Source organism: Mobula birostris, chromosome 19 (genome assembly GCF_030028105.1).
Source record: "Mobula birostris isolate sMobBir1 chromosome 19, sMobBir1.hap1, whole genome shotgun sequence".
Classification (NCBI taxonomy): Eukaryota; Metazoa; Chordata; class Chondrichthyes; order Myliobatiformes; family Myliobatidae; genus Mobula; species Mobula birostris.
Window position 1 is genome coordinate 65,175,982 of NC_092388.1, and position 25,314 is coordinate 65,201,295.

At 42.1% G+C, this 25,314-nt stretch overlaps 1 protein-coding gene across 2 annotated transcripts in view; it reads right to left on the reverse strand.

Moving 5' to 3' along the window:
- LOC140212660 (coagulation factor XIII A chain-like) overlaps positions 1–25,314 on the reverse strand; it is a 154,572-nt gene that overhangs the window by 3,584 nt on the left and 125,674 nt on the right. For both annotated transcript variants that reach the window (XM_072283751.1, XM_072283752.1), the window contains exons 11-13: positions 21,551–21,704; positions 10,472–10,753; positions 3,843–4,003 (exon numbers count right to left, since the gene is read on the reverse strand). In XM_072283751.1, the coding sequence (XP_072139852.1) occupies positions 3,843–4,003; positions 10,472–10,753; positions 21,551–21,704 (597 nt within the window). The remainder of the gene's footprint in view (positions 1–3,842; positions 4,004–10,471; positions 10,754–21,550; positions 21,705–25,314) is intronic.

The window sequence follows — 25,314 nt, forward strand, 5'->3', positions numbered from 1 at the left end:
GTCCCAAGGCATGCTGGATGAGTTCATTGGTCCATAAGACAAAGGAGCAGAAGTCGGCCATTCGGCCCATCGAGCCTGCTCCGCCATTTTATCATGAGCTGATCCATTCTCCCATTTAGTCCCTCTCCTCCGCCTTCTCACCATAACCGTTGATGCCCTGGCTACTCAGATACCTATCAATCTCTGCCTTAAATACACAAATTGTCCTGTTGATTAGGTTAGGGTTGAGAGGTTGCTGGGGCCATGTGGCTCGAAGGGCCATAAGAGTCTACTCTGCGTTGTATTGCCCAATAAATAAATAAATAATATTACCTTTAACTTCCCTTGTTAGTTAAGCTGGCTCACCTTTCCTATTAGGCTATTATCCCTTAAGCTACGTACTATCAAATCATAGTCATTCTTTGTTTACTGTCATTAATGTATTTTTTTCCAGTTTACTACTGCCTGCATACATCTCACCCCACTCCTTCCTTCTAAACTCATACTGTCATTCTGACCTGGGGCAATTCTAGTCCAAAACTAATGAGTCGAGTATTTCATCTTGCTGATGGAATGACTTTGGAGAGTTCCAATATTGATTCATTTACTGTGGGGTCCCCAGAGGCTAACACAGGTTAAAATGGATTTCACCCAGTGATCAATTCCGACCAGTGATTAGTAGATGCCAATAGCAGATGGTTGAAATGGAAACAAATTCCATCAAAGGACTGAATTTACCTCCAGGATTGCAAAAATGTCTTTCTTCATCAATGCGATTTTCTTTCATAGAGTCATTAAGTCATAGAGCACTACAGCACAGAAGCAGGCTCAAGTATTCTGTGCTGGTCTGGTCTTCTGCCTGGTCCCACCTACCTGCATTCTGACCAATGCTCTCCATATCCCTCTCATCAATGTAGCTATCTAAACTTATTTTAAATGTTACAATTGAACCCAACTTTACCACTTCCACTAGCAGTTTATTCCACAGTCACACTGCCCCCTGAGTCGAGATGTTCTCCCTTAGATTTCCCTTAAATTTTTCACCTTTCACCCAAAGCTACCTGTATGAACTCTGGCTGTAGTCTCACCCAAACTGAGGGAAAAAAGCCTGCAAACTTTCACTGTATCAATACCTCTCTTAAACATGGGCATTCCTTAGGTTGTCCCCTCATGTTCTAATGCACCAGGGAATGAAGTCCAAACCTATTCAACCTTTCCTGTAACTCAGACCCTCAAATCCCACCAACATCCTTGGAAATTAGTAAATCTACAACATGTTGTAACATGTTGTAAATCTACAACGTCCTTGTAGATCCTTGGGATCCTCAAATCCCATCAACATCCTTGGAAATTCTCTCTGCACCCTTTCCTGTAGGTCGGTAACTAGAACTGCACACAATACTCCAGATATGGCTTCACCAATATGTGGTTCAACTTCAGCTAAACATTGATACTCCTGTATTCAAAGGCCTGATTTATGAAGGTGAATGTGTCAAAGGTCACTTTACAACCCCATCTACCTATGATGGCACTTTCCAGCAATTATGAATTTGTATTCTCAATTCCCTTTGTTCTAATGCACACCTTCCCTACCATTCACTATGTAAGCTGTACTCTGGCGTGTCCTCCCCAAAACCCAACAGCTTGCACTTGCCTGTATAAAAAAACACCTGCCATTTCCCAGCCCGTTTTGCTTGCTTGTCAAAATCAGTTTGCAAGCTTTGACAGCCTTCCTCACTGTCCGCTATGCCCCTGGTCTTGGTGTCATCTGCAAACTTGCTGATTCAGTCTGCCGCATTGTTGCCTAAATAAGTAATATCGATGATGAACAACACTGATCCCTGTGGCACACCTCTAGTCACAGACTCCAGTCAGAGAGAGGCAACCATTTACTACCTCTCTCTGCTTTCTCTTGCTAAGCCAGTGTTAAATCCAATTAACTACCTCATCGGGAATGCCAAGCAACCTCACCTTCTGGAATAGCCTTCCATGTGGGACTTTGTCACTGGCCTGCTAAAGTCCATGTAGATAGTGTCCACCACTTTTCCTTCATCAACCTTCTTTGTAACCTCCTCAAATCTCATGACCTGCCATTCAGAAAACCATCTTGATTATCCCTAATCAGGCCCTGTCTATCCAAATACAGTGGATTCTAGTAAACTGGGGAACATCAGGACCAGTACAGTTTGGCTCAATTAAGCAATTAGCTCAAGTTTCATGGAAATATTTTAAAAATGTATAAAAAGACAAACCATTTAACTGAGTTATAAATTATGTATTTAAATGAAATGAACAAATTAGAACACTGTCAATGCTATTACAGCACTATAAAACTATGTATTAATTCCTAATAGTTATTGACAGTGGAATTCAGGAGTAGGCTGCTGTGTTTGGGGTGTCTGGGGAGGGGTAATACCTCTGGTGAAGGGGCTGATGGTATCCAATCTGGGGTACCTCACTCACCTTTGCTTCCCACTGGACACTTCTTTCTCACCTGTGGCTCCAAGTAGCTGTTTGCATGTGATAGAGGCCACAACTATACACCACCTAGACAGGTGAGCTAACCCTGGTGAGGGTAGCTGATGAGCGTCATACTCAGGTGAAATATGTCTGTCCTGGCATAAGAAGTCAGTTGCAGTGGAAGGAGCGAATGAGGTCAACTCAGCATTAATGTCCAACAGCCAGGAAGGCAGTTCTGCAACACATCATGGAGAGCATGATAAGACACAGAAGCTGTCATGGTTATCCACTGCAACCAAGGAAGATCCCAGTTTGTGAAAACTTCTTATACCACTGGATCCAGACTTCCAAGTTTGAGAGAGAGGAATTGTTCCAGTGCCACGGCTGTTCCACTTTAAAGACTGTCCCACATAAGTTTCACTTCATCGTTGGATATGATAGACAACCAACACACTGCTGTGTTCTTTTGATTTACTGTACATGAACAAAATTATCACAGACACCCAGTGCAGATAATGGACCATGCTCTCGATGATCGCATCCTCCAAATCTTCATCTTCATTGTAACGTTCAAGATGATTGTCAATACCTTAAAATTCTTTGTAGTTCCTAACTTGATGAGGTAGTGAAATCATTTCATTTTCATTCCTGCCATTTCTGACATCTCCAAGCCTGAATGCTTGAAATCACAGTAAGCAATACAACTCTAAATTTACTCTAAACACAGTGCAGTGTCTAACAGCCGCACAAGTTCACACGACTGAAGCAAAAGGAGACCTCTTTCATTAAAGCAGCATAGTGTCCCAAATTAATAAAGGGAATCCTGGTTAGTTTCTTGATTGGTTTTTGTTCTGTAAGAGTTCTCCCAAATAAGAAGTTGTCCCCAATTAACTAATGGACCAATTAATTAGAATCCACTGTGCTTATATAGCCTATCCTTTTGAACACCTTCCAATAATTTACCAATGACTGACATCTGACCTATAATTCCCCGGCTTATTCTTAAAGCCTTCCTAAAACAATGAAACAACATTAGCTACCTTTCAATCCTTTGCACCTCACATGTGGCTAAGGACATTTTGAATATCTTTATCAATTTTCCCATTTCTGTACTAACGTCCCACAAGGTCCTCCTTGTAAGTCCTGTCTATCAATCTACAGTCTCCTGAATGACTAGAATGGTCTTTAAAGAACTGCAGCACAATGTACTTCTTGTAGCTGTACTCATCAGGAACAATGGAGGACCTCCTGACTTCTCAACACCTCACCTTAGTCTCTACTCACAGCCTCCACATCTTCTCACCAAAACCTCAAGTTCCTACTCTTACAATGGGCCATTCACACAGTGGCCTCTCTGCTTGAGCCTACCAGGAGTGTTAGAATATATTCCAGGTGTGACTTACCGTTATATTTATCTTTGGAATCTGCAGGGTAACAGTCTTCTCAGTGACTAAATTCTGCCCTGTCTCAGCAACACGTCCAGTGACAAGGAACTGCAGAGAGGACTGTTCAACCAGTTTATCCTCATAGTCCTGAGACTGGATGTTTACTGTTGTCCGATGGACTAAAAGAGGTGAGACAGAAAAAGCATGAGGGAAATAGTGCTCTGGAGAGGATCATTGATGTTTAAAGGTCTGGAACCTTCCTCTTTACGACTTTTGGATGGTTTTACACAAAACCCACTTTTTTACAACTTTCCTTTTTTAGCTTATGCTCAGTCTGTAAATTGTAAAATGCAACCCAGGACAAATTACACATAAATCCACAAGAACTACATGCAAACATACTATGCCCCGCATATCCGCTCATAATAAAGGTTCTGAATGCACAATTCTATAGCACTGAATTTAATGACCATTATAACTAATTAACAGGGAAGACCTCAATGAGTAAACATGCTGTGGAAGATTTGTTATCCGCTTTCAAAAAAACATCTTAATGGTTAAGATGATTATTGTGGAAAGCAAATTTCTAGAGGAAATAGGATACTTGCTATTTTGGTGTCAACATCCTGCAATAGGACTGAGAGTATATAGGGGAAATAGCCAGTATATCCAGTACTTTTCAGGCTGGTGAGTCTCATGTCAGTAGCAGGGAAACTAATTGAGAGGAATCTTAGCGATAGGATTTAATGTATGTACATTTGGAAAACCATGGCCTAGTTGGGGACAATCAACATACTATTGTGCAGGACAAGCCGTCAGCATACTGTTGTGCAGGACAATTTGATTAATTTTACAAGGAGGTGCCCAAAGAGATCAATGATAGTAGAGCAGTGGATGCTGTCTACATGGACTTTAGTAAAGTGTTCATCAAGATCATCCAGAAGATTAAGATGCATGGAGTAGGGAGAAAGTAAAGTCTGGTGCAGCAGTGCTTCAGTGGAAGAAAGGAGATTATAATGGTAAGAGGGAGGAGTTGGACAAAATCAATTGGAAGGAGATGCTGGCAGGGATGACATGAGTTTCTGGGAAAAGTGAGGATGGTGCAGGATAGATGTATTCCAAAAACAAAGAAATACTCAAATGGCAAAATAGTACAACCATGGCTGACAAGGGAAATCAAAGCTAATGTAAAAGCAAATGAAAGGCCATACAACAATGCAAAAATTAGTGGGAAGACAGAGGATTGGGAAGATTTTAAAAACCTACAGAAAGCAACTAAAAGAATCATTAGGAGGGAAAAGATGAAATATGAAAGCAAGCTAGCAAACAATATCAAAGTTGATAGTAAAAGCTTTTTCAGGTATGTAAAAAATACAAGAGAAATGAGTGGATTTAGGACTTCTAGAAAACGAGGCTGGAGAAATAATAACAGGGGTCAAAGAGATGTCAGATGAACTAAATTAATTTTTTGCATCAGTCTTCACTGTAGCAGAGTGCCAGACGTTGAAGTGTGGGAGGGAAGAGAAGTGAATGCAGTTACTATTACAAGGGAAAAGGTGCTCAGAAAGCTGAAAGGCCTAAAGGTACATAGTCACCTGGACCAGATGAACTGCACCCTGGGGTTCTGAAAGAGGTAGTAGTAGAGATTGTGGTGGCATTAGTAATGATCTTTCATAGAAACATAGAAACATAGAAAATAGGTGCAGGAGTAGGCCATTCGGCCCTTCGAGCCTGCACCGCCATTTATTATGATCATGGCTGATCATCCAACTCAGAACCCCGCCCCAGCCTTCCCTCCATACCCCCTGATCCCCGTAGCCACAAGGGCCATATCTAACTCCCTCTTAATTATAGCCAATGAACTGGCCTCAACTGTTTCCTGTGGCAGAGAATTCCACAGATTCACCACTCTCTGTGTGAAGAAGTTTTTCCTAATCTCGGTCCTAAAAGGCTTCCCCTTTATCCTCAAACTGTGACCCCTTGTTCTGGACTTCCCCAACATCGGGAACAATCTTCCTGCATCTAGCCTGTCCAATCCCTTTAGCATTTTATATGTTTCAATCAGATCTCCCCTCAATCTTCTAAATTCCAACGAGTACAAGCCCAGTTCATCCAGTCTTTCTTCATATGAAAGTCCTGCCATTCCAGGAATCAATCTGGTGAACCTTCTTTGTACTCCCTCTATGGCAAGGATGTCTTTCCTCAGATTAGGGGACCAAAACTGCACACAATACTCCAGGTGTGGTCTCACCAAGGCCTTGTACAACTGCAGTAGTACTTCCCTGCTCCTGTACTCGAATCCTCTCGCTATAAATGCCAGCATACCTTTCACCTTTTTCACCGCCTGCTGTACCTGCATGCCCACTTTCAATGACTGGTGTATAATGACACCCAGGTCTCGTTGCACTTCCCCTTTTCCTAATCGGCCACCACTCAGATAATAATCTGTTTTCCTATTTTTGCCACCAAAGTAGATAACTTCACATTTATCCACATCTTTCAAAAATCATTGGACTCTGACATGGTGCCTGAGGACTGAAAAATTGCAAATGTCACTCCACTCTTTAAGAAAGGAAGAAGGCAGCAGAAAGGAAATTATAGACCAGTTGGCCTGACCTCAGTGGTCGGGAATATATTGGAATCAATAGTTAAGAAAAAGGTTATGGAGTACTTGGTGACACAGGACAAGATAGGACAAAGTCAGCATGGTTTTCTTAAAGAAAAATCTTGCCTAATGAACCTATTGGAATTCCTTGAGGAGATTACAAGAAGGATAGTTAAAGGGGATGCAGTAGGTGTTGTATATTTGGACTTTCAGAAGGCCTTTGACAAGGTGCCACACATGAGGCTGCTAATGAAGTTAAGAGCCCATGGTATTTCAGGATAGTTATCAGCATGGTTAAAACACTAGCTGATTGGTAGGAGGCAGCAAGTGGGAATAAAACGATCCTTTTCCGGTTGGCTGCCAGTGACTATTTGTATTCCACAGGTGTCCTATTTGGGATTGCTTCTTTTTATGCTCTATATCAATGGTTTAGATGATGGAATAGATGACATTTTTGCCAAGTTTGTAGATGGTAAGAAGATTGGTGGAGGCACAGGTAGTGTTGAGGAAACAGGTAGGCTGCTGAAGGATTTAGACAGGTTAGCAGAATGGGCAAGAGAATGGCAAATGAAATACAATGTTGGAAAAAAATTGGTAGAAAAAAATAAATGTGCAGGCTATTTTCTAAATGGATTTTCTAAAATCTGAGATGCAAAGGGACTTGGGCATGCTTGTGCAGAACAGCCTAAAGGTTAACTTGCAGGTAGAGTTGGTGGTAAGGAAGGCAAATGCCATGTTAGCATTCATTTCAAGAGGTCTAGAATACAAGAGCAAGGATGTGATGCTGAGGCTTTATAAGGCACTGGTGAGATCTCACCTTGAGTATTGTGAACAGTTTTGGGTCCCTCATCTTAGAAGAGATGTGCTGGCATTGGAGAGGGTCCAGAGGAGGTTCACAAGGATGATTCCGAGAATATTAGTTATCATACGAGGAACATTTGATAGCTCTGGGTCTGTACTCGCTGGGATTTAGAAGGATGAGGGGGGATCTCACTGAAACCTTTCATATGTTGAAAAGTCTAAACAGAGTAGATGAGGAAAGGATGTGGGGGAGTCTAGGACAAGAGGGCACAGCCTCAGGATAGAGGGACATCCATTTAAAACAGAGATGCAGAGAAATTTCTTTAGCCACAGGGTGGTGAATTTGTGGAATTTGTTACCACAGGCAGCTGTGGAGGCCTGGTCATTGGCTGAATTTAAGGCAGAGCTTGATAGGTTTTTGATTGGACATGGCATCCAAGGTAACCGGAAGAGCTGAGGAGAGGTAAAAAGAATCAGCCATGATTGAATGGCGGAGCAGACTTGAAGGGCCAAATGGCCTAATTCTGCTCCTGTGTCTTATGGTCTTATGGAATCCATGCCTCTTAATTCATGAGTCCTGTTGAAGGGTCTCAGGCCAAAACGTTGACTGTTTATTCATGTCCATAGATGTTGCCTGACCTGCCGAGTTCCTCCAGCATTGTGCATGTGTTGCTGTGGATGTCCAGCATCTGCGAACTTTCTCATATCATGGAATCTGTGGTGACTAGGCCATGTGAATGTTATGGAAATAGTTTGTCCATGGAAGACAGAGGGTAGTGTTTGATAGGTCTTATTCCGCCTGGATGTCCGTGATGGGGATCCATGTGCTTATAAGGAACGACTGGGAAGCTGAGTTGGGAGCTGACAGAAGTTAATAAAATTATGAGAGGTATAGATAGACACCCCTTATCTTTTTCCGAGGGTCAAAATGTCTAATTCAAGAGGACATCCATTTAAGGTGAGAGGGGAGAGGTTCAAAGCAGAAGATGTAAGGCAAGTGTTTGACACAGAGTGATGGGTACCACGAATACAATGCCAAACGTGGCAGTGGAGGTAGATCCAATAGAACTATTTAAGAGGCTCTTAGGTAACTACATGAATATGCAGAGAATGGAGTGATATGCACCATATATAGCAGAAGGAATAAGCTGGCATTAGCTGAGCTAGTTCAGCAGAAAGGCCTGCTTCTGTGCTGCCCTTTGTTCTGTAGAGGTGAGAGGGAGGAGTGATCCAGGTGAGGAAGGGTTAGTAGACAGATGGAGCCAGCTGGGAGAGGAGACTAGAGGTGAAGACAAAAACGAAACTGTTTAACTGCGGGGCTGAGGGGAGACCTGATAGAAATTTATAAAATTATGAGAGACGCGGATGGGGTAGACAGTCAGGATCATTCTCTCAGTGTAGAAATGTTAAATACTAAACAGCATACATTTAAGGTGGAAGGGGGAAAGTCTGATGATAGGTGTGGGGCTAAGGACTTTACAGCTGAGATTGGTAGGTGCCTGAAATTGGGTTAGTGGTAGCTGAAGGACCTGTTCCTATGCTGTGCTCTTCTGTGTTCTGCATTCTTTGTTCCATATCACAACTGGGCAAGTGGACAAACGGTGACACCAGCTTGGCCAGTGATCGCCCAGGCACATGCAACCATTTGGCTTGGGCAGGGAGAGGTTTGGGGTGGTGGAGAACAAAGAATGCCAACATCTTATCAACCTCTACCTCCATCCATCACCTCCCAGCCTCTATCATTATTTCCACTCTCCCCTCTGCCATCTGACAATGACCCCTCCTCACTGGCACCACTGGCTCCACGCCTTCCTCCCACTGCTGTGTAGCACAGCTATGCCCCCCTATCTTTCAGGTTTCTAGATGAAGGGTCTTGGTATGAAATGGTGATTGTCTACTTCCCTCCACAGGTGCTGTCTGACTTTCTGAGTTCCACCAACATTGTGTGTGAAGCTCCATCTTAGAACCTAACTGATTATCTTCTTACCTACTATGAATTCACCCATTCCAGCAGCACATTTGTTGGGTCATGGGACTATGCCTATTTCTATACCTTAGCCACTAGCAATGCCTGTGAGTACCAGAGGTAACTAGAATACCTTCAGTATTCCTGGGGTCTCCTCCTCTGTGGATGTGGGCAGGCACTTAGAAGAAGATTTCAGTATACCATTGCCTGCTCCATAACCTTAGTAATTCCATAGGTTTCATTGCATTAAAAAACCCTGCCCAACCCTCACACATACCTTCTGCTATCGGTGTAGAGTTTAGTTCTGTCTCCAGTTGTCTAGTTTTCCTTCCAAGCCTCCTATACAATATTTTCAGCCTCTATCTGTCTCTCTACCAAGGGAAACCAAGGTTCTCTCTGTCTAGGTCTCGCATTATTTTATATACTTCCATTAAACCTCCCCTCGGTGTCTTTTGTTTTGAAAAAAATAATCCAGCTCATAACCCTTACCCTCCAGTTCTTGTAAAGTCCTCATCTATCCCCCTGTCCTCTCCTGTGGCTATCATACTACCCCTCTGTTAGTGTGACTTAGTGCTCCAGCTTTGTCCTCACCTGGGCTTTATTCAGTTCCAGCAAACAAGAAGTAATTAACTGCTACCAACTTCCACCTCGCCCTCAAATTCACTTTGTCCATCTTTGACTCCTCTCTTTTCTTTCTTGAGTCTCTAGAGCATCACAGGAGACAAATTTATCCACTGACATCTAATACAAACCCACTGACTACCACAGCTACCTAAACTACACTTCCTCCTGTCCTGTCATTTATAAGGACACCATTCCTTTTTTCTTAATTCTTCTGTCTCCAGGATATCTGAGATGTCATCCTCCTTCAGAAAATGGTGTTCCCTCCCACAGTTATTGATGGAAAACTTGCCTGCATCGTCTTTATTCCCCAGAGGCCAGTCCATGAATTTCTCCTAAGAGTGATGCTTTTTCTGTGTTGCTCTAGATTCCAGTATCTGTGTCATCATTTTATTCATTTCCAGGATGGCCTTCCTACTCCTTTACTCTATGCCTTGATCAACAGAAACAAGTACTCCATAAACTTTTCCACCCAACTTATACATCCAGACATGTACTCCAAGTCATTCCTGTTCCTGTACATTTACCTTGTGTTCATTCTCCTATCCCCAGCTCAAGTTTACTACCTCACAATTCTCCCTACTGAAGTCATATATACTTTCCTGTGATTCCCAGCATGGCTGATGTAGAAAGAGGCTGGGCTGGTGGTCTTACCCTGGTTAGCTTCCACTTCCACTTCAATTGTCTCATCAGTAATCTCGACTTTTGGAACTCCCGTATAGAACACAACGTAGCCAGAGAGTTGGATCATAAGGTTTTGTGCTGAGTTGCTGTTGTTTCTGAACTCCAGGTCAATATCGAAGTCGGTGCCCACTACAATGTTCTTAGCCACTTGCACATCCATCGAGATATCTGTTGGCTGTTCACTTACGACTTGCTCTTTCTTAATTCCATGCTGGATGGCTGTGTCCTGGGACAATCTCTCCTCTTGGCTACCTAGAGATGGGAAGGGAGAATGGGGGGAGAGGAAGAATGGAATAAAGTGAATTCTTTCCATAATGAATTAGGAGATGCCCAGGTCAATGTTTTTGTTAGCTCTAAGCCTCATGAAGGGAACCATCCAGTTGTACAAAGCACTGGTATATTGCATTCAGCTTTGCTTCCTTTGCGAAAGGAATGATGGCATTATGCTGGAAATAGTGCAGAGGAGATTTTCAAGGATGTTGTCTCGACTTGAAGAACCAAGTTATGGAGAAAGGTTGAGCAACTCAGAACCTTTTTCACTGGAGCACAGAAAAAAGAGGAGAGTAGCAGAATGAATCTTATAGAGATGTATAAAATCATCTTACTGTGAGGGGCATAGATATAGTCAATGTGCACAGTTTGTTTCAGGATTGAGAAATCAAGAACTAGGTTTAAAGTAAGTGGAGAGAGATGAATTAGAAACTTACGGGGCAAACTTTACTCCTAGAGCGTGATCAAGTATATGGAGCAAGCTGCATGAGGAAGTGGTGAAGGAGCTACAATACTTTAACAATATTTAAAAACTACTTGAACAGGGACATTAATAGACAATAGACAATAGACAATAGGTGCAGAAGTAGACCATTCGGCCCTTCGAGCCTGCACCGCCATTCTGAGATCATGGCTGATCATCTACTATCAATACCCGGTTCCTGCCTTGTCCCCATAACCCTTGATTCCCCTATCCATAAGATAACTATCTAGCTCCTTCTTGAAAGCATCCAGAGAATTGGCCTCCACTGCCTTCTGAGGTAGCCCGTTCCACACCTCCACAACTCTCTGGGAGAAGAAGTTCCTCCTCAACTCTGTCCTAAATGACCTACCCCGTATTCTTAAACCATGCCCTCTGGTACTGGACTCTCCCAGCATCTGGAACATATTTCCTGCCTCTATCTTGTCTTATAATAATCTTATATGTCTCAATCAGATCCCCCCTCAATCTCCTTAATTCCAGCGTGTACAAGCCTAGTCTCTCTAACCTCTCTGCGTAAGACAGTCCGGACATCCCAGGAATTAACCTAGTGAACCTACGCTGCACATCCTCCACATCCAGGATGTCCTTCCTTAACCCTGGAGACCAAAACTGCACACAATACTCCATGTGTGGTCTCACCAGGGCCCTGTACAAATGCAAAAGGATTTCCTTGCTCTTGTACTCAATTCCCTTTGTAATAAAGGCCAACATTCCATTAGCCTTCTTCACTGCCTGCTGCACTTGCTCATTCACCTTCAGAGACTGATGAACAAGTACTCCTAGATCTCTTTGTATTTCTCCCTTAACTAACTCCACACCATTCAGATAATAATCTGCCTTCCTGTTCTTGCTCCCAAAGTGAATAACCTCACACTTATTCACATTAAACGCCATCTGCCAAGTTTCTGCCCACACACCCAGCCTATCCAAGTCACCTTGAATTCTCCTAACATCCTCATCACATGTCACACTGCCACCCAGCTTAGTATCATCAGCAAACTTGTTGATGTTATTCACAATGCCTTCCTCTAAATCATTGACATAAATTGTAAACAGCTGTGGTCCCAATACCGAGCCCTGTGGCACCCCACTAGTCACCACCTGCCATTCCGAGAAACACCCATTCACTGCTACCCTTTGCTTTCTATCTGCCAACCAGTTTTCTATCCATGTCAATATCCTCCCCGCAATGCCATGAGCTCTGATTTTACCCACCAATCTCCTATGTGGTACCTTATCAAATGCCTTCTGAAAGTCAAGGTACACCACATCCACTGGATCTCCCGTGTCTATCTTCCTGGTTACATCCTCGAAAAACTCCAATAGATTAGTCAAGCATGATTTGCCCTTGGTAAATCCATGCTGGCTCGGCCCAATCCTATCACTGCTATCAAGATATGCCGCTATTTCATCTTTAATAATGGACTCTAGCATCTTCCTCACTACTGATGTTAGGCTAACAGGGTGATAGTTCACTGTTTTCTCCATCCCTCCTTTCTTAAAAAGTGGGATAACATTAGCCATTCGCCAATCCTCAGGAACCGATCCTGAATCTAAAGAACATTGGAAAATGATCACCAATGCATCCGCAATTTCCAGAGCCACCTCTTTTAGTACCCTAGGATGCAGACCATCTGGACCTGGGGATTTGTTAGCCTTCAGTCCCATCGGTCTACTCATCACCGTTTCCTTCCTAATGTCAATCTGCTTCAGTTCCTCTGTTACCCTATGTCCTTAGCCCATCCATTCATCTGGGAGATTGCTTGTGTCTTCCCTAGTGAAGACAGATCCAAAGTACTTATTAAATTCGTCTGCCATTTCTCTGTTTCCTATAACAATTTCTCCCAATTCATTCTTCAAGGGCCCAACATTGTTCTTAACTATCTTCCTTCTCTTGATATACCTAAAAAAACTTTTGCTATCCTCCTTTATATTCCTAGCTAGCTTGCGTTCATACCTCATTTTTTCTCCCCGTATTGCCTTTTTAGTTAAGTTCTGTTTCTCCTTAAAAATTTCCCAATCATCCGTCTTCCCACTCACCTTAGCTCCGTTATACTTCTCCTTTTTTAATGCTATGCTATCTCTGACTTCCTTTGTCAACCACTGTGGCCACTTTCCCCCCTTTGAATCCTTCCTTCTCTGGGGGATGAACTGATTTTGCACCTTGTGCATTATTCCCAAGAATACCTGCCATTGCTGTTCCACTGTCTTTTCTGCTAGGATATCCGACCAGTCAACTTTGGCCAGCTCCTCCCTCATGGCTCCATAGTCTCCTTTGTTCAACTGCAATACTGACACTTCTGATCTGCCCTTATCCCTCTCAACTTGCAGATTAAAAACTTATCATATTATGGTCACTACCTCCTAATGGCTCCTTTACTTCAAGATCACTTATCAAATCCTGTTCATTGCACAACACTAAATCCAGAATAGCCTTATCCCTGGTCGGCTCTCGTACAAGCTGCTCCAAAAATGCATACTGTAGGCACTCTACAAACTCCCTATCCTGGGGTCCAGTACCAACCTGATTTTCCCAGTTCACCTGCATGTTGAAATCCCCCATAACTACTGCGACATTTCCTTTGCTACATGCCATTGTTAACTCCCTATTCAACTTGCACCCAGTATCCATGCTACTGTTTGGGGGCCTGTAGATAACACCTATTAGGGTCTTTTTGTCCTTACTGTTCCTCAGTTCTATCCACACTGACTCTACTTCACCTGATTCTATGTCGCCCCTTGCAAGGGACTGAATCTCATTCCTCACCAACAGGGCCACCCCACCCCCTCTGCCCTCCTTTCTGTCCCTTCGATAGCACGTATACCCTTGTACATTCAATTCTCAGGTCTGATCCCCCTGCAGCCATGTCTCCGTTATCCCAACAACATCATAGTTACCCATTCGCACCTGAGCTTCAAGCTCATCCGCCTTATTTCTGACACTTCGTGCACTCAGATATAGAATTTTTAACCCATTTCTCCTCTCTGTGTTTAAATCGCTGCCTATTGTGCATAACCCAGGTCCCCGAACTCTCACCGGGCTATACGCCCCTTGAATTTTGTTGTCCTTCTTAAATTTACTTACTCTTTCTGCACATTTAACTCCATGCTCCATCAGACCATCCCTCTGCACATGTATCCTCCTTATCACTCGTTCCGCCTCACCTTTCTCTACTTCACACTTAATAGGAAAGGTTTAGAGGGATGTGGATCAAATGAAACTAGGTGAGATGGGAATCACAGTCAGCATAGAGCAGTTAGACTGAAGGAAGGACCTGCTTCCATGCTGCCATGATGTTAGAATGCCTGGGTTTGGACGGTGTTCCATGGTGCTACTGTGTCACGTTGTGCAGCCTTCAGTCAGATCATTTCGAGCAGTCTTGCACTGGGGAGAAACTTGCCCGCCAGAATAAAAGTTTGCACTCAGACTCAAGATCGTAGTAAAATGATACAACAACTAGCATTCATATCGCACAGCTGACATAATAATGCAGAATGGTTTGCAAGAGAATTATCAAACAAACTTTGCAACCTGATGTGAGCAAAGCTGAGTTGAATTTATTGTCAAATGCACCAGTACATGGAAGAAAAATGAAGGGTTTCCTTGCAGCAACATCACAGGCACATAGCATTAGAGAGACAACATCCACAAGACAAACATAAATTGAATATATACAAAATTATACAAGAATGAACATTATTAGAGTGAAAGGAAACAAAGTCCATTGTATACGAAGTGATCACAGTGTTGCTATACTGAGCTCGTGGTAAGGTTGCATGGTGATAGTGGGACTCCTTGAACATTGAGATAGTTTTTAATGAGCAACTTAAAAGAGGAAAGTTGGGGAGAGTTGTACACCTATTGAATTGGGCAGGACAGCTATGGGCATAATGGCCAGGTGTCTCAAGATGAACAAAAGGTTAGGAGGCTGACTGCGTTATCCTAGTTTCAGAGCTTGAGATATCTGTCATCATGAATTTAATCAGGCAACAAGCCTGTCCCTGAAGTCACAACATAAAATATTTCTCCCCACAGTGAAATTCAACTTAAATTAAAAATTTATCACAGAGCAATTAAAAATGCATTAACCTGGAGCATTGAAAAGCTAAATCGGGATCAGTATTCAATTCTGGCATTAAGGCATTTTTAACGAATTTTGCATTTCATTTCTTCAATTATGCTTTCTAAAATCCTTTACTGTTTAACTAAATAACTTCAATGTTCTCTTTTTTATCAGCTCTATCTCTCACTCTTTTTTGTCTTTTCTTGTGTCTTCACTTTCTATAAAAATACATTCACTTCACTTGCCACCCACATTCAGTGCCATATCCTTAATTTGGCATTTCCAGACCTTGCCTCCCTGCCACAGATCACAGAACTAATTACTTAGAAATGTAGTCAGTTGATAGTAGACAGACAGATACTTAGACCTGAAAGTTATTCTATACTGGTCTGGCAGACTTCCAGGGAACATCGAGTGGTCACCTGCCAGTTGCGCACTTGCCCATCTGTCACTGGGCGTTAGTACCCTGGACTTAAGTTTGTGTCTTCAGAGTTGTAGCTGAGAAACTGAGGTGAGATGTTTAGGTGCTGGACCTCAAAGGGTACATGCACCCATTCAGAGGTCTTGATCTCACTTTCATCCGACCAATCAGCCACCTACGCTGCTGAATGAATCACCAGCCTTCTGGCAAAGACCTTCCAAACATCAGGATACCTCACATGAATTTTGGGAAAAGAAAGAAAGCAGTAGGGGGAATGGGAAGAAGGACTGGAGTGATTGGAAGTAGGAACTATTGGGGAAAGGTGCTAGAGGTGGTGGGTCTCGACTCAAAATATTGACTGTCCATTTCCCTCCATAGATGCTACATGACCTCATCCAGCATTGTTTGTGTTGCTAAGGGAATGAATGCTGTCAATCATCATTATCCATTTCAGGATCTTTTACAATCTGGCAAATCAGATGCATTATCATTGGATTCTAACAATTCCCATTTTATCCTATTACATTTGGTTTCCCACTTGCTTCCTTTACTGGACTGCAGGCTGTCGTGGTTCTGTACAATTGTTGGTTGTTCACTCTTTACATAACAAGTAGTCAAGGCTCAAGTGTGTTGTAATTCGTAGTACTGTGACAGATTGGTGCAGATGAACCTATTTTACATTTCTGAATTGAAGGTTAAAAATCTATCATTAACGTCAACAATGGGAAAAATAATATTTTAACTATATCAATCCATGTCAATAAGCAACATTAAGGGCAGAAAAGAGATGTGAAGGGGACTCAGCCTGATTAAAGTGATGCAAATACACGGCAAGCTGGAACATATAATTATTTTTTCTTTCCTTCTTGCTCTGTGTAGATAAGTAGACACGTTCAGATTCAAGGCACTTCCTGCAGTGATGAGGGTAGGACCAGCAGGCTCAGAACTCACTGCTCTTTAACTGAGTGGTTTATCAAGCTACTTCAGAGATTTGAACGATATGAACCATAACCACGAGTTAAGGGAGTAAATCTGTTTCCCCTCTATTCCAGAGACACATTCCGGCTATAACAATAAAATTATAAAGCAAGAGATTTCAAGCCCAGAAAGTTCCCCAAGTACCAAAGCCCAATGATGGGTGGGCAACAGATACCCTCCCTTAAAACTTTGTTGGGAAGGTTTTCCAATCAGAAATGTGATGAAGATTTATCAGTGTAGATATGGGCTGAGATGTTTAATGGGATAGATCAGCACTAGGAAGAAAAGAAATTCCAGAACAAGGAAGACATGCATTTCTACGGACATCTCTCACATCCTAGGGCACCTTATTACCAAACAAGTAATCCTGATGTGCTGTAATATTGGATCCTTAACTGCACACTAACAGCAAAGTGATAATGATCAGAAAGTTGTGTTTGTGATTTGATTGAGGTATGATTATTAACAGAGCCTTGGGAGAATTACCTTCCTAGCGTTGGCCATTCAAGTGCACAGACATGACCTTGCTTTAGGAAAGCTCAAGTCTCTAGGGTTGAACGCAAGACCTCCTGAAGCATGGGCAAGAGAACTATCCATTAGATCAGGGTGATATATGAATGTAGGCAAGAAAGCGTTGTGAAAGAGTGAATAGCAATGTTAGAAATCACTGAATTATTTTTCTGAAATTATAATAGGAAGAAGTGTTGGCTAAACATAGAAATATAGAAAATAGGTGCAGGAGTAGGCCATTCGGCCCTTCGAGCCTGCACCGCCATTTATTATGATCATGGCTGATCATCCAACTCAGAACACTGTACCTGCCTTATCTCCATACCCTCTGATCCCTTTAGCCACAAGGGCCATATATAACTCCTTCTTAAATATAGCCAATGAACTGGCCTCAACTGTTTCCTGTGGCAGAGAATTCCACAGATTCACCACTCTCTGTGTGAAGAAGTTTTTCCTAATCTCAGTCCCAAAAGGCTTCCCCTCTATCCTCATACTGTGACCCCTCGTTCTGGACTTCCCCAACATCGGGAACAATCTTCCTGCATCTAGCCTGTCCAATCCCTTTAGGATCTTATACGTTTCAATCAGATCCCCCCTCAATCTTCTAAATTCCAACCAGTACAAGCCCAGTTCATCCATTCTTTCTTCATATGAAAGTCCTGCCATCCCAGGAATCAATCTGGTGAACCTTCTTTGTACTCCCTCTATGCCAAGGATGTCTTTCCTCAGATTAGGGGACCAAAACTGCACGCAATACTCCAGGTGTGATCTCACCAAGGCCTTGTACAACTGCAGTAGTACCTCCCTGCTCCTGTACTCGAATCTTCTTGCTATAAATGCCAGCATACCATTCGCCTTTTTCACCGCCTGCTGTATCTGCATGCCCACTTTCAATGACTGGTGTATAATGACATCCAGGTCTCGTTGCACCTCCCCTTTTCCTAATCGGCCACCATTCAGATAATAATCTGTTTTGCTATTTTTGCCACCAAAGTGGATAACTTCACATTTATCCACATTAAATTGCATCTGCCATGAATTTGCCCACTCACCCAACCTATCCAAGTCACCCTGCATCCTCTTAGCATCCTCCTCACAGCTAACACTGCCACCCAGCTTCGTGTCATCCGCAAACTTGGAGATGCTGCATTTAATTCCCTCATCCAAGTCATTAATATATATTTATATAAACCTTCCTGAACTGACAGCAGTGTTTCCATGCCATTGTAAGGAACAAAGTGCTTACAATACTTACACCATTCCTGTTCTATCATAAACAACAACTTATTTTATATAGCAGCTTTGATCTGGCAGATGTGAGAGGCTGCATGAAGCACGTCAGTTTTTGTCTGGCGTACACCATGCAACAGCACCTCTAAGAACTAGATCTTCAAAGACACAGCCACCATTTATGGAACAATTAACTGTAGGGATCTCAGGAGGCCAGAACTGGAAAGCTGCAGGATTGCAGGGTTGTTAGGTCCATAGACAGATAGGGAAGGGTGAGTGTATGCCGGGATCAGAAAATAACGATGAAAATTTTAAAATTAGAGGTGGCATAGGTCAAACCTAAGGCAGAGAAATGCACAAGATTTAGTACAAGTTGGGCCATACAAAGACAAGAGCTTAGATGACAGTCAAGTTTACGGAGAGGGCAGTGTTGGAGACCATTCCAGAGTACGTTGGAATCCAATGGTGACAAAGGTAACGATAAAGTGAATCAAAATGGATTCAAATTTAATGATGTTAGTGTATTGCAGGTATATGTAAAAAATCAGATGAAAGTACCATTGAGATGACAAATTTGATCACAGTTCTAATCTGCAGTTTGGTTCGTTGGTAGAAGCAAGAAATGGCTTACTCTGGCAAAAGTTGATGGCTTTGTGGAGAGAACTCTGGAGTGAAGGTAGCTGAGGTTGAACTTCTAGAAGTTCATAAAATTATGGGGCCATAGATAGTGAAGTTATTCACAGTCATTTTCCCATGCTAGAATTCACATATCTAAGGTAGGATGGGGGATGTATGAAGGGGATCTGAGGGTCAATTTTTTCACGTAGAAGTGTTGATGGAGTGTAGAGGTGGTGAAGTTGCAATATTTAAAAGATATTAGGCAAGTTCATTAATAAGAGGAGTTTAGAGGATCTAAGCTAAACACAGGCAAAAGGGACTAGCTTAGACAGGTATCTTGGTCGGCATTGATGATTTGACCTGAAGGGCCTGTTTCAGTGCTGTATAATTCTATAGATCTCTCTATGGTATAAAGCAGCGAGTACACTTTTTATGGGAATATATCTTTTCAGTTCTCAGAACTCACTTTTAGGGCAATGTTTTGTTAATCCCAGTCCCAACTGAAGAGCACTTTGGGCCTCAATCTATGACATTACATAACTACAATATTGTCACACTGTTTCTTTACTGGAGCTCTCAAGGATAGCAGACTGCTATTTATTGAATGCAAAAGTGGATGTGTGGAACGTCCTGCCATACAGTCTCTCAAAGTTACATTTTAGAAATGAAATATTCACGGACTAGAAATTTCAAAGTGGCATTAATGTTGCATGGAATAAAAAATAATGCACATTGAAATTTAACCTGAAGTTGTGAAGAAGTCTACTTAAAAACTTCAATATCTTTGGAAAACTCATCACATGAACCTGTCTTCTCAATGTGATCAAACTTCTGATTGGATTTCTGCTTCAAAACATTCTCAAGAAGTTGTGCACTATCCCCCTATAATGGTTTTGGGACCATGGTGTATATCTTTGACTAATTGGATTGAAGTACCCTAATGGATACCTACACACAAAAAACAGTTGAGTGGGTGTAGGAAAGAGAGATGATAATCCTTACAATCTCAAATCCAATCCCACCAAGGAACAACCAAAGCAGTTTTGAGTTGAATGGCCGATGGATGGGGAAACTTACCCACTTGAGTAGACAGCGCAGCCTTAATTAGGAAGGGATTTCACCTTCTGCACTGAAGATGAAAGGCTGGCTTCAAGAAACCAGGCAGCTGAAGGTAGGGAAAGAATTTTAGGTCCAGAAAATATAGTTTTTTAGATGTGGGTAGGGATTAGGGTGTTTCTCTGCCTGGTTCCCCAAGTAGATCTACCTTCCTTCCTACATTCTGTTTCTGAACCTAAGCCCCCGCCACTTGTCCAACATTCACTTCTTCATCACGTAATCTTTCTGCCAGTTCACTGAACCATCTGCCCAAGGTACAATCTTACCACCATCATCATCCTGCAGAAATACCCTGTCAATCATGCATTTAAGAAGACAAAACTCTTGCATGTCCCAAGACTAGACCAGAATCTCGACTCCATTCACCTGAGTGCTGGGGAATCCACATCCAGTAATGAGTGTAATACAGGAGTGCTCACTTAACAAAAGAGCAAGTGAAAGAAGGATGGGTTTAAGATTAAGGGATAATGGAGAACAATTTTTTTAAGTCATTAAGATATGCAGGAACACAATTCTGTACTTGTGAAATTTAATTTTCTGGGCTGGAGAGGTTGCTGGCATTAATTACCAAGCTGTTAAAAATTCACTGATACTGGAATGGACAAGCATTAGATTTTCCAATGTTTATGCAGTTTATCTTTCCTACAAGTCTACTATTTTCACCAGAAAATCAGTAGTGGTAAATAAAATGCAGTAGAAACTAATTAAAACCTTGTTTTGGACAGCACTGAACTGATATAAAACATTTGCTGCATTTGGTGAAGAGGAAGGAGTGACTAATGAGGGCTGGATTGAAACCCTGTGTAGAGTGTGTAGGATGACACTCTGCCCCTCTCCACCCCTGCACCTTGTTAACTCCTTGTCTGCTTGTAGTCAAATATATTACATTACTCTACATTTAAAGTCCTCCAAGAGGACCACAACCTTGCCATGGTTTGGAGGCTTGCATGCCTCAATAATTTAAAGGGCTATGTTGGCTGGAGTCAGGGCTTTATGCTTTGGCTCTTGGTAGAGTCACCCATGTCAAACAGGTCAAAGGGTAGAAGACAGACTAAGAGTGGTCCACCGGTCCTCCAGGTTCTGGGATTCATCTCAGGGCTAAAGACCCTAACTGGTAAAACAAAATTGTTACGGAAACAGCAATGTAGAACCCTTCTACATCTGAGCGTGATGGTATTCCTGAGTCTCCACTCAGGACTTGCATGACTGACAGTAGGGTAACTGAGAGGAAGCTACTGACACGATGAAGGAAGCACCTTCATTGCTGCCCTAAGCATCACTGGTGTAACAGGCAGTAGGTAAGTATACTTAAGTAATTTATTAACTTCAAATTCCCTCCAAGGTTGGGCCTATCTCACCTTCTGGATATTTATACTGATCTGTGATATTCTTCCTCATATCAGACCCAACTTCCTTGGTCAGAATCAACTTGCCAACTTCATCAGTCTTCACGTCTCCTTTAATCAGGGAACCGTCCTGTTGTTGGGTCCAATATATAACATCACTGTTTACCTTAAAGAAGAAAATCAAAATTAGTTTACGTAAAAGAGCTGAAAAATGACCTATATTGTGGTAAGGGTCCACTATAAGGGACGTTATTGTAATGTTCTCTAGAAATACAAGCTTCTCTTTCTTTAGCAACATGCAAATAGCTACTCTATGTATTTATGGGGGGAAATCGACAGGTGACAGTTTGGGTTACAAAATATAACACAGGAACAGGCCCTTCAGCCCAATGTTGTGCTGAACCAATTAAACTATTGACACCTAATCCCTTCTGTCTCCACATAATCTACATCCCTCCATTCTCTGCCTATTCATGTCTCCAAGGGTTTCTTAAGACCATAAGACCATAAGACATAGAGCAGAATTAGGACATTTGGCCCATCGAGTCTGCTCCGTCATTTCATCATAACAATTCTCCAAATGAGGCATTATCGGTGTTTTATAAAGTCTCAACAATTACATCCTTGCTTTAATATTCTAGTCTTCTTGAAATGAATGCTAACATCACATTTACCTTCCTCGCCACAGACTCAACCTGCAAATTAACCTTTAGGGAATCCTGCACAAGGACTCCGAAGACCCTTTGCATCCCAGTTTTTTCTCTTTTCTCTCCATTTAGAAAATAGTCAACCCTTTGATTTCTTCCACCAAAGTGCATGACCATACACTTCCCAACACTGCATTCCATCTGTCATTTATTTGCTCATTTTCCTAATCTAAGTCCTTCTGTAGCCTCTCTACTTCCTGAAAACTACCTGCCCCTCGGCCTATCTTCAGATCATCTGCAAAACTTGCAAAAATTCCATCAATTCTATCTTCTGAATCATTGACATATAACGTAAAAAGAATCTGTCCCAATGCAGGCCCCTGTCTGTGGAATTCCAACAGATTTCTCAGGCAGGATTTTTCCTTGACATCAGCCTATGTTATCCTGTGCCTCCAAGTACCCTGAGACCTCATCCTTAATAATCAACTCCAACATCTACCCAACCACTGAGGTCAGATCAGCTGACCTATAGTTTCCTTTCTTCTTCCTCTCTTCCTCCTTGAAGAATGGAGTGATATTTCCAATTTTCCATCTTCCAGAAACATTCCAGAATCTAGTGATTCTTGAAAGATCGTTACTAATACATCTACAATCTCTTCAGCCACCTTTTTCAGAACCCTGGGGTGTACACCATCTGGTCCAGGTGGCTTATCTACCTTCGACCTTTCAGTTTCCCAAGATCCTTCTCCCTAGTAATGGTAACTTCACACACTTCACGACCTTTGACACCTTCCACCATAATGCTAGTGTTTTCCACAGTGAACACTAAAGCAAAACACTTATTCAGTTCTTCTGCCATTTCCTTGTCCTCTATTACTACCTCTCCAGCATCGTTTTCCTGCACTCTCACCTCTATTAATCTGAAGAAACGTTTGGTATCCTCTTTAGTATTACTGGCTAGCTTACTGTCCTATTCCATCTTTACCTTCTTAATCACTTTTTTAGTTGACTTCTGTTTTATTTTAAAATCTTCCCAATCCTTTGACTTCCCATCAATTTTGCTCTATTATATGCCCTCTCTTTGGCTTTGGCTTCTCTTCTTAGCTTTAGTTGTGTCATCTTTCCTTTAGAACACTTCTTTCTCTTTCGAATGTATATATTCTGTGCCTTCCAAATTGCTTCCAGAAATTACATACATTGTTGCTCTGCTGTCATACCAGCAAGAGTTCTTTTCCAATCAATTCTAGCCAACTTCTCTCTCATGGCTGTGCATCCAGTTGATTCCCTTTACTCCACTGTAATACTGATACACCTGACCTTAGCTTCTCCTTCTCACATTTCAGAGTGAATTCAATCAATTATGATCACTTTCCCCAAGGGTTCTTTTACCTTAAGCTCCCTAATCAATTCCGGTTCATTTCAACACACCCAATCCAGAATAACCGATCCCCTATGGGCTCAAGCATGAGCTGCTCTAAAAAGCCATCTCGTAGGCACTCTAGAAATTCTCCCTCCTGGAATCCAGCACCAACCTGATTTTCACAATCTACTTGCATATTTAAATCTTCCATGTCTATTGTAACAATATTCTTTTGGCGTGCATTTTCTATCTCCCACTGTGATTTGTAGACCACGTCTTTACTACTGTTCAGGAGGGGTCTGTATACAACTCCTCTCAGGGTCTTTTTACCCTTACAGTTCCTTAGCTCTATCCACAATGACTCAACACCCCCTGAGCCTATGTCACCTCTTTTAAGTGATTTGATTTCATTTTTTACCAACAGAGCAATGCCACCCCCTCTGCCTTCCTGCCTGTCTTTTAAATACAATGTGTATCCTTAAACATTAAGCTCCCAGCTATAATCTTCTTTCACCATGATTCAGTGATGGCTACAACATCATACCTGCCAACCTTATTCTGTATACTTTGTGCATTCAAGTATAACACCTTCAGTCCCGTATTTACTCTTTTCCATTTTGTCTACCTGTTACATTGCAACTCATCCAGTTGGTTGTAATTTTGCCCCATCAACAGCCACTCCTCACTACACATTGCCTCTGTTTGTAAACCAGCTACCTCATCTTCAGCACTGTTATCCACCTTTCCTTCAATCCTTATTGCATCAGCCTCTGCCACTGCCCCTGGCAGCATATTCCAGGCACCCACAACTTTCTGCGTGAAAAAACTTGCTCTGTGATTTCCTTTAAACTTTCTTCTGCTCATCCTAAAGTATTAGATATTTCACCCTTGGATAAAGATACTTGCTGGCTACTCCAACTATGCCTCTTGTAACTTTATATACTTCTACGCTCTGTACCTTCGCCCCAGATGGGTGATGCTTCATTTAGTTGTGTACGTGTTTATGACTTAATGACAATAAACCTGAACTTGAAATCTAAATAAGGAATCCAAATGAAGGGTCTCGATCCAAAATGTCAAATGTCCAGTATCCTGCGCTTTGCTCCAGATTTCAGCATCTTTTGTGCTCCTTTTGTTTCACTTCACTAGCTTGCTTTCTGATAATAAATGTGATCTATATATTTAATCAAAAAAATGGGTATTTAAAGCTGCAGATGACAGAAATCTGAAACTGGAGCGGAGTCATGGACTTGAAACATTAACTGTTTCTTCATTTACAGCTGCTGCCTGATCTGCTGAGTGTTTGCAATACATCTGGTTTTTATTACACAATCTTAAAGGGAAACTTAAATAAATCAACTTCAATGCTCAATTTAACATCAGAGAACGTATACAGTATACAAACAGAAATTCTTACTCTTCACAGATATCCATGAAATGGAGAGAAAAAAAACAAAGAATGAATGACAGAAAACATTCGAACCCCAAAGCTCCCACCCCTTCCCGCGCACAGGCAGCAACAAAGAATCAACCCTTCCTGTACCATTCCGCCCCGTTGAGGTGTATAGGGACTGGACAGCCATAGTGAAAGTAAGAAGATCGGGGCCAGGGAATCTGAAATCATTGAAAAGATCAAAAGATCAAGATCTCAATAATTTCTCCTTTGGCTTCTCCCACTTCCTTTAGACAAAAGGTGTATCCATGGGCATTCGCATGGTTCCCAGCTATGTCTGCCTGTTCATCAGCTACGTGGAACAGTCTATGTTCCA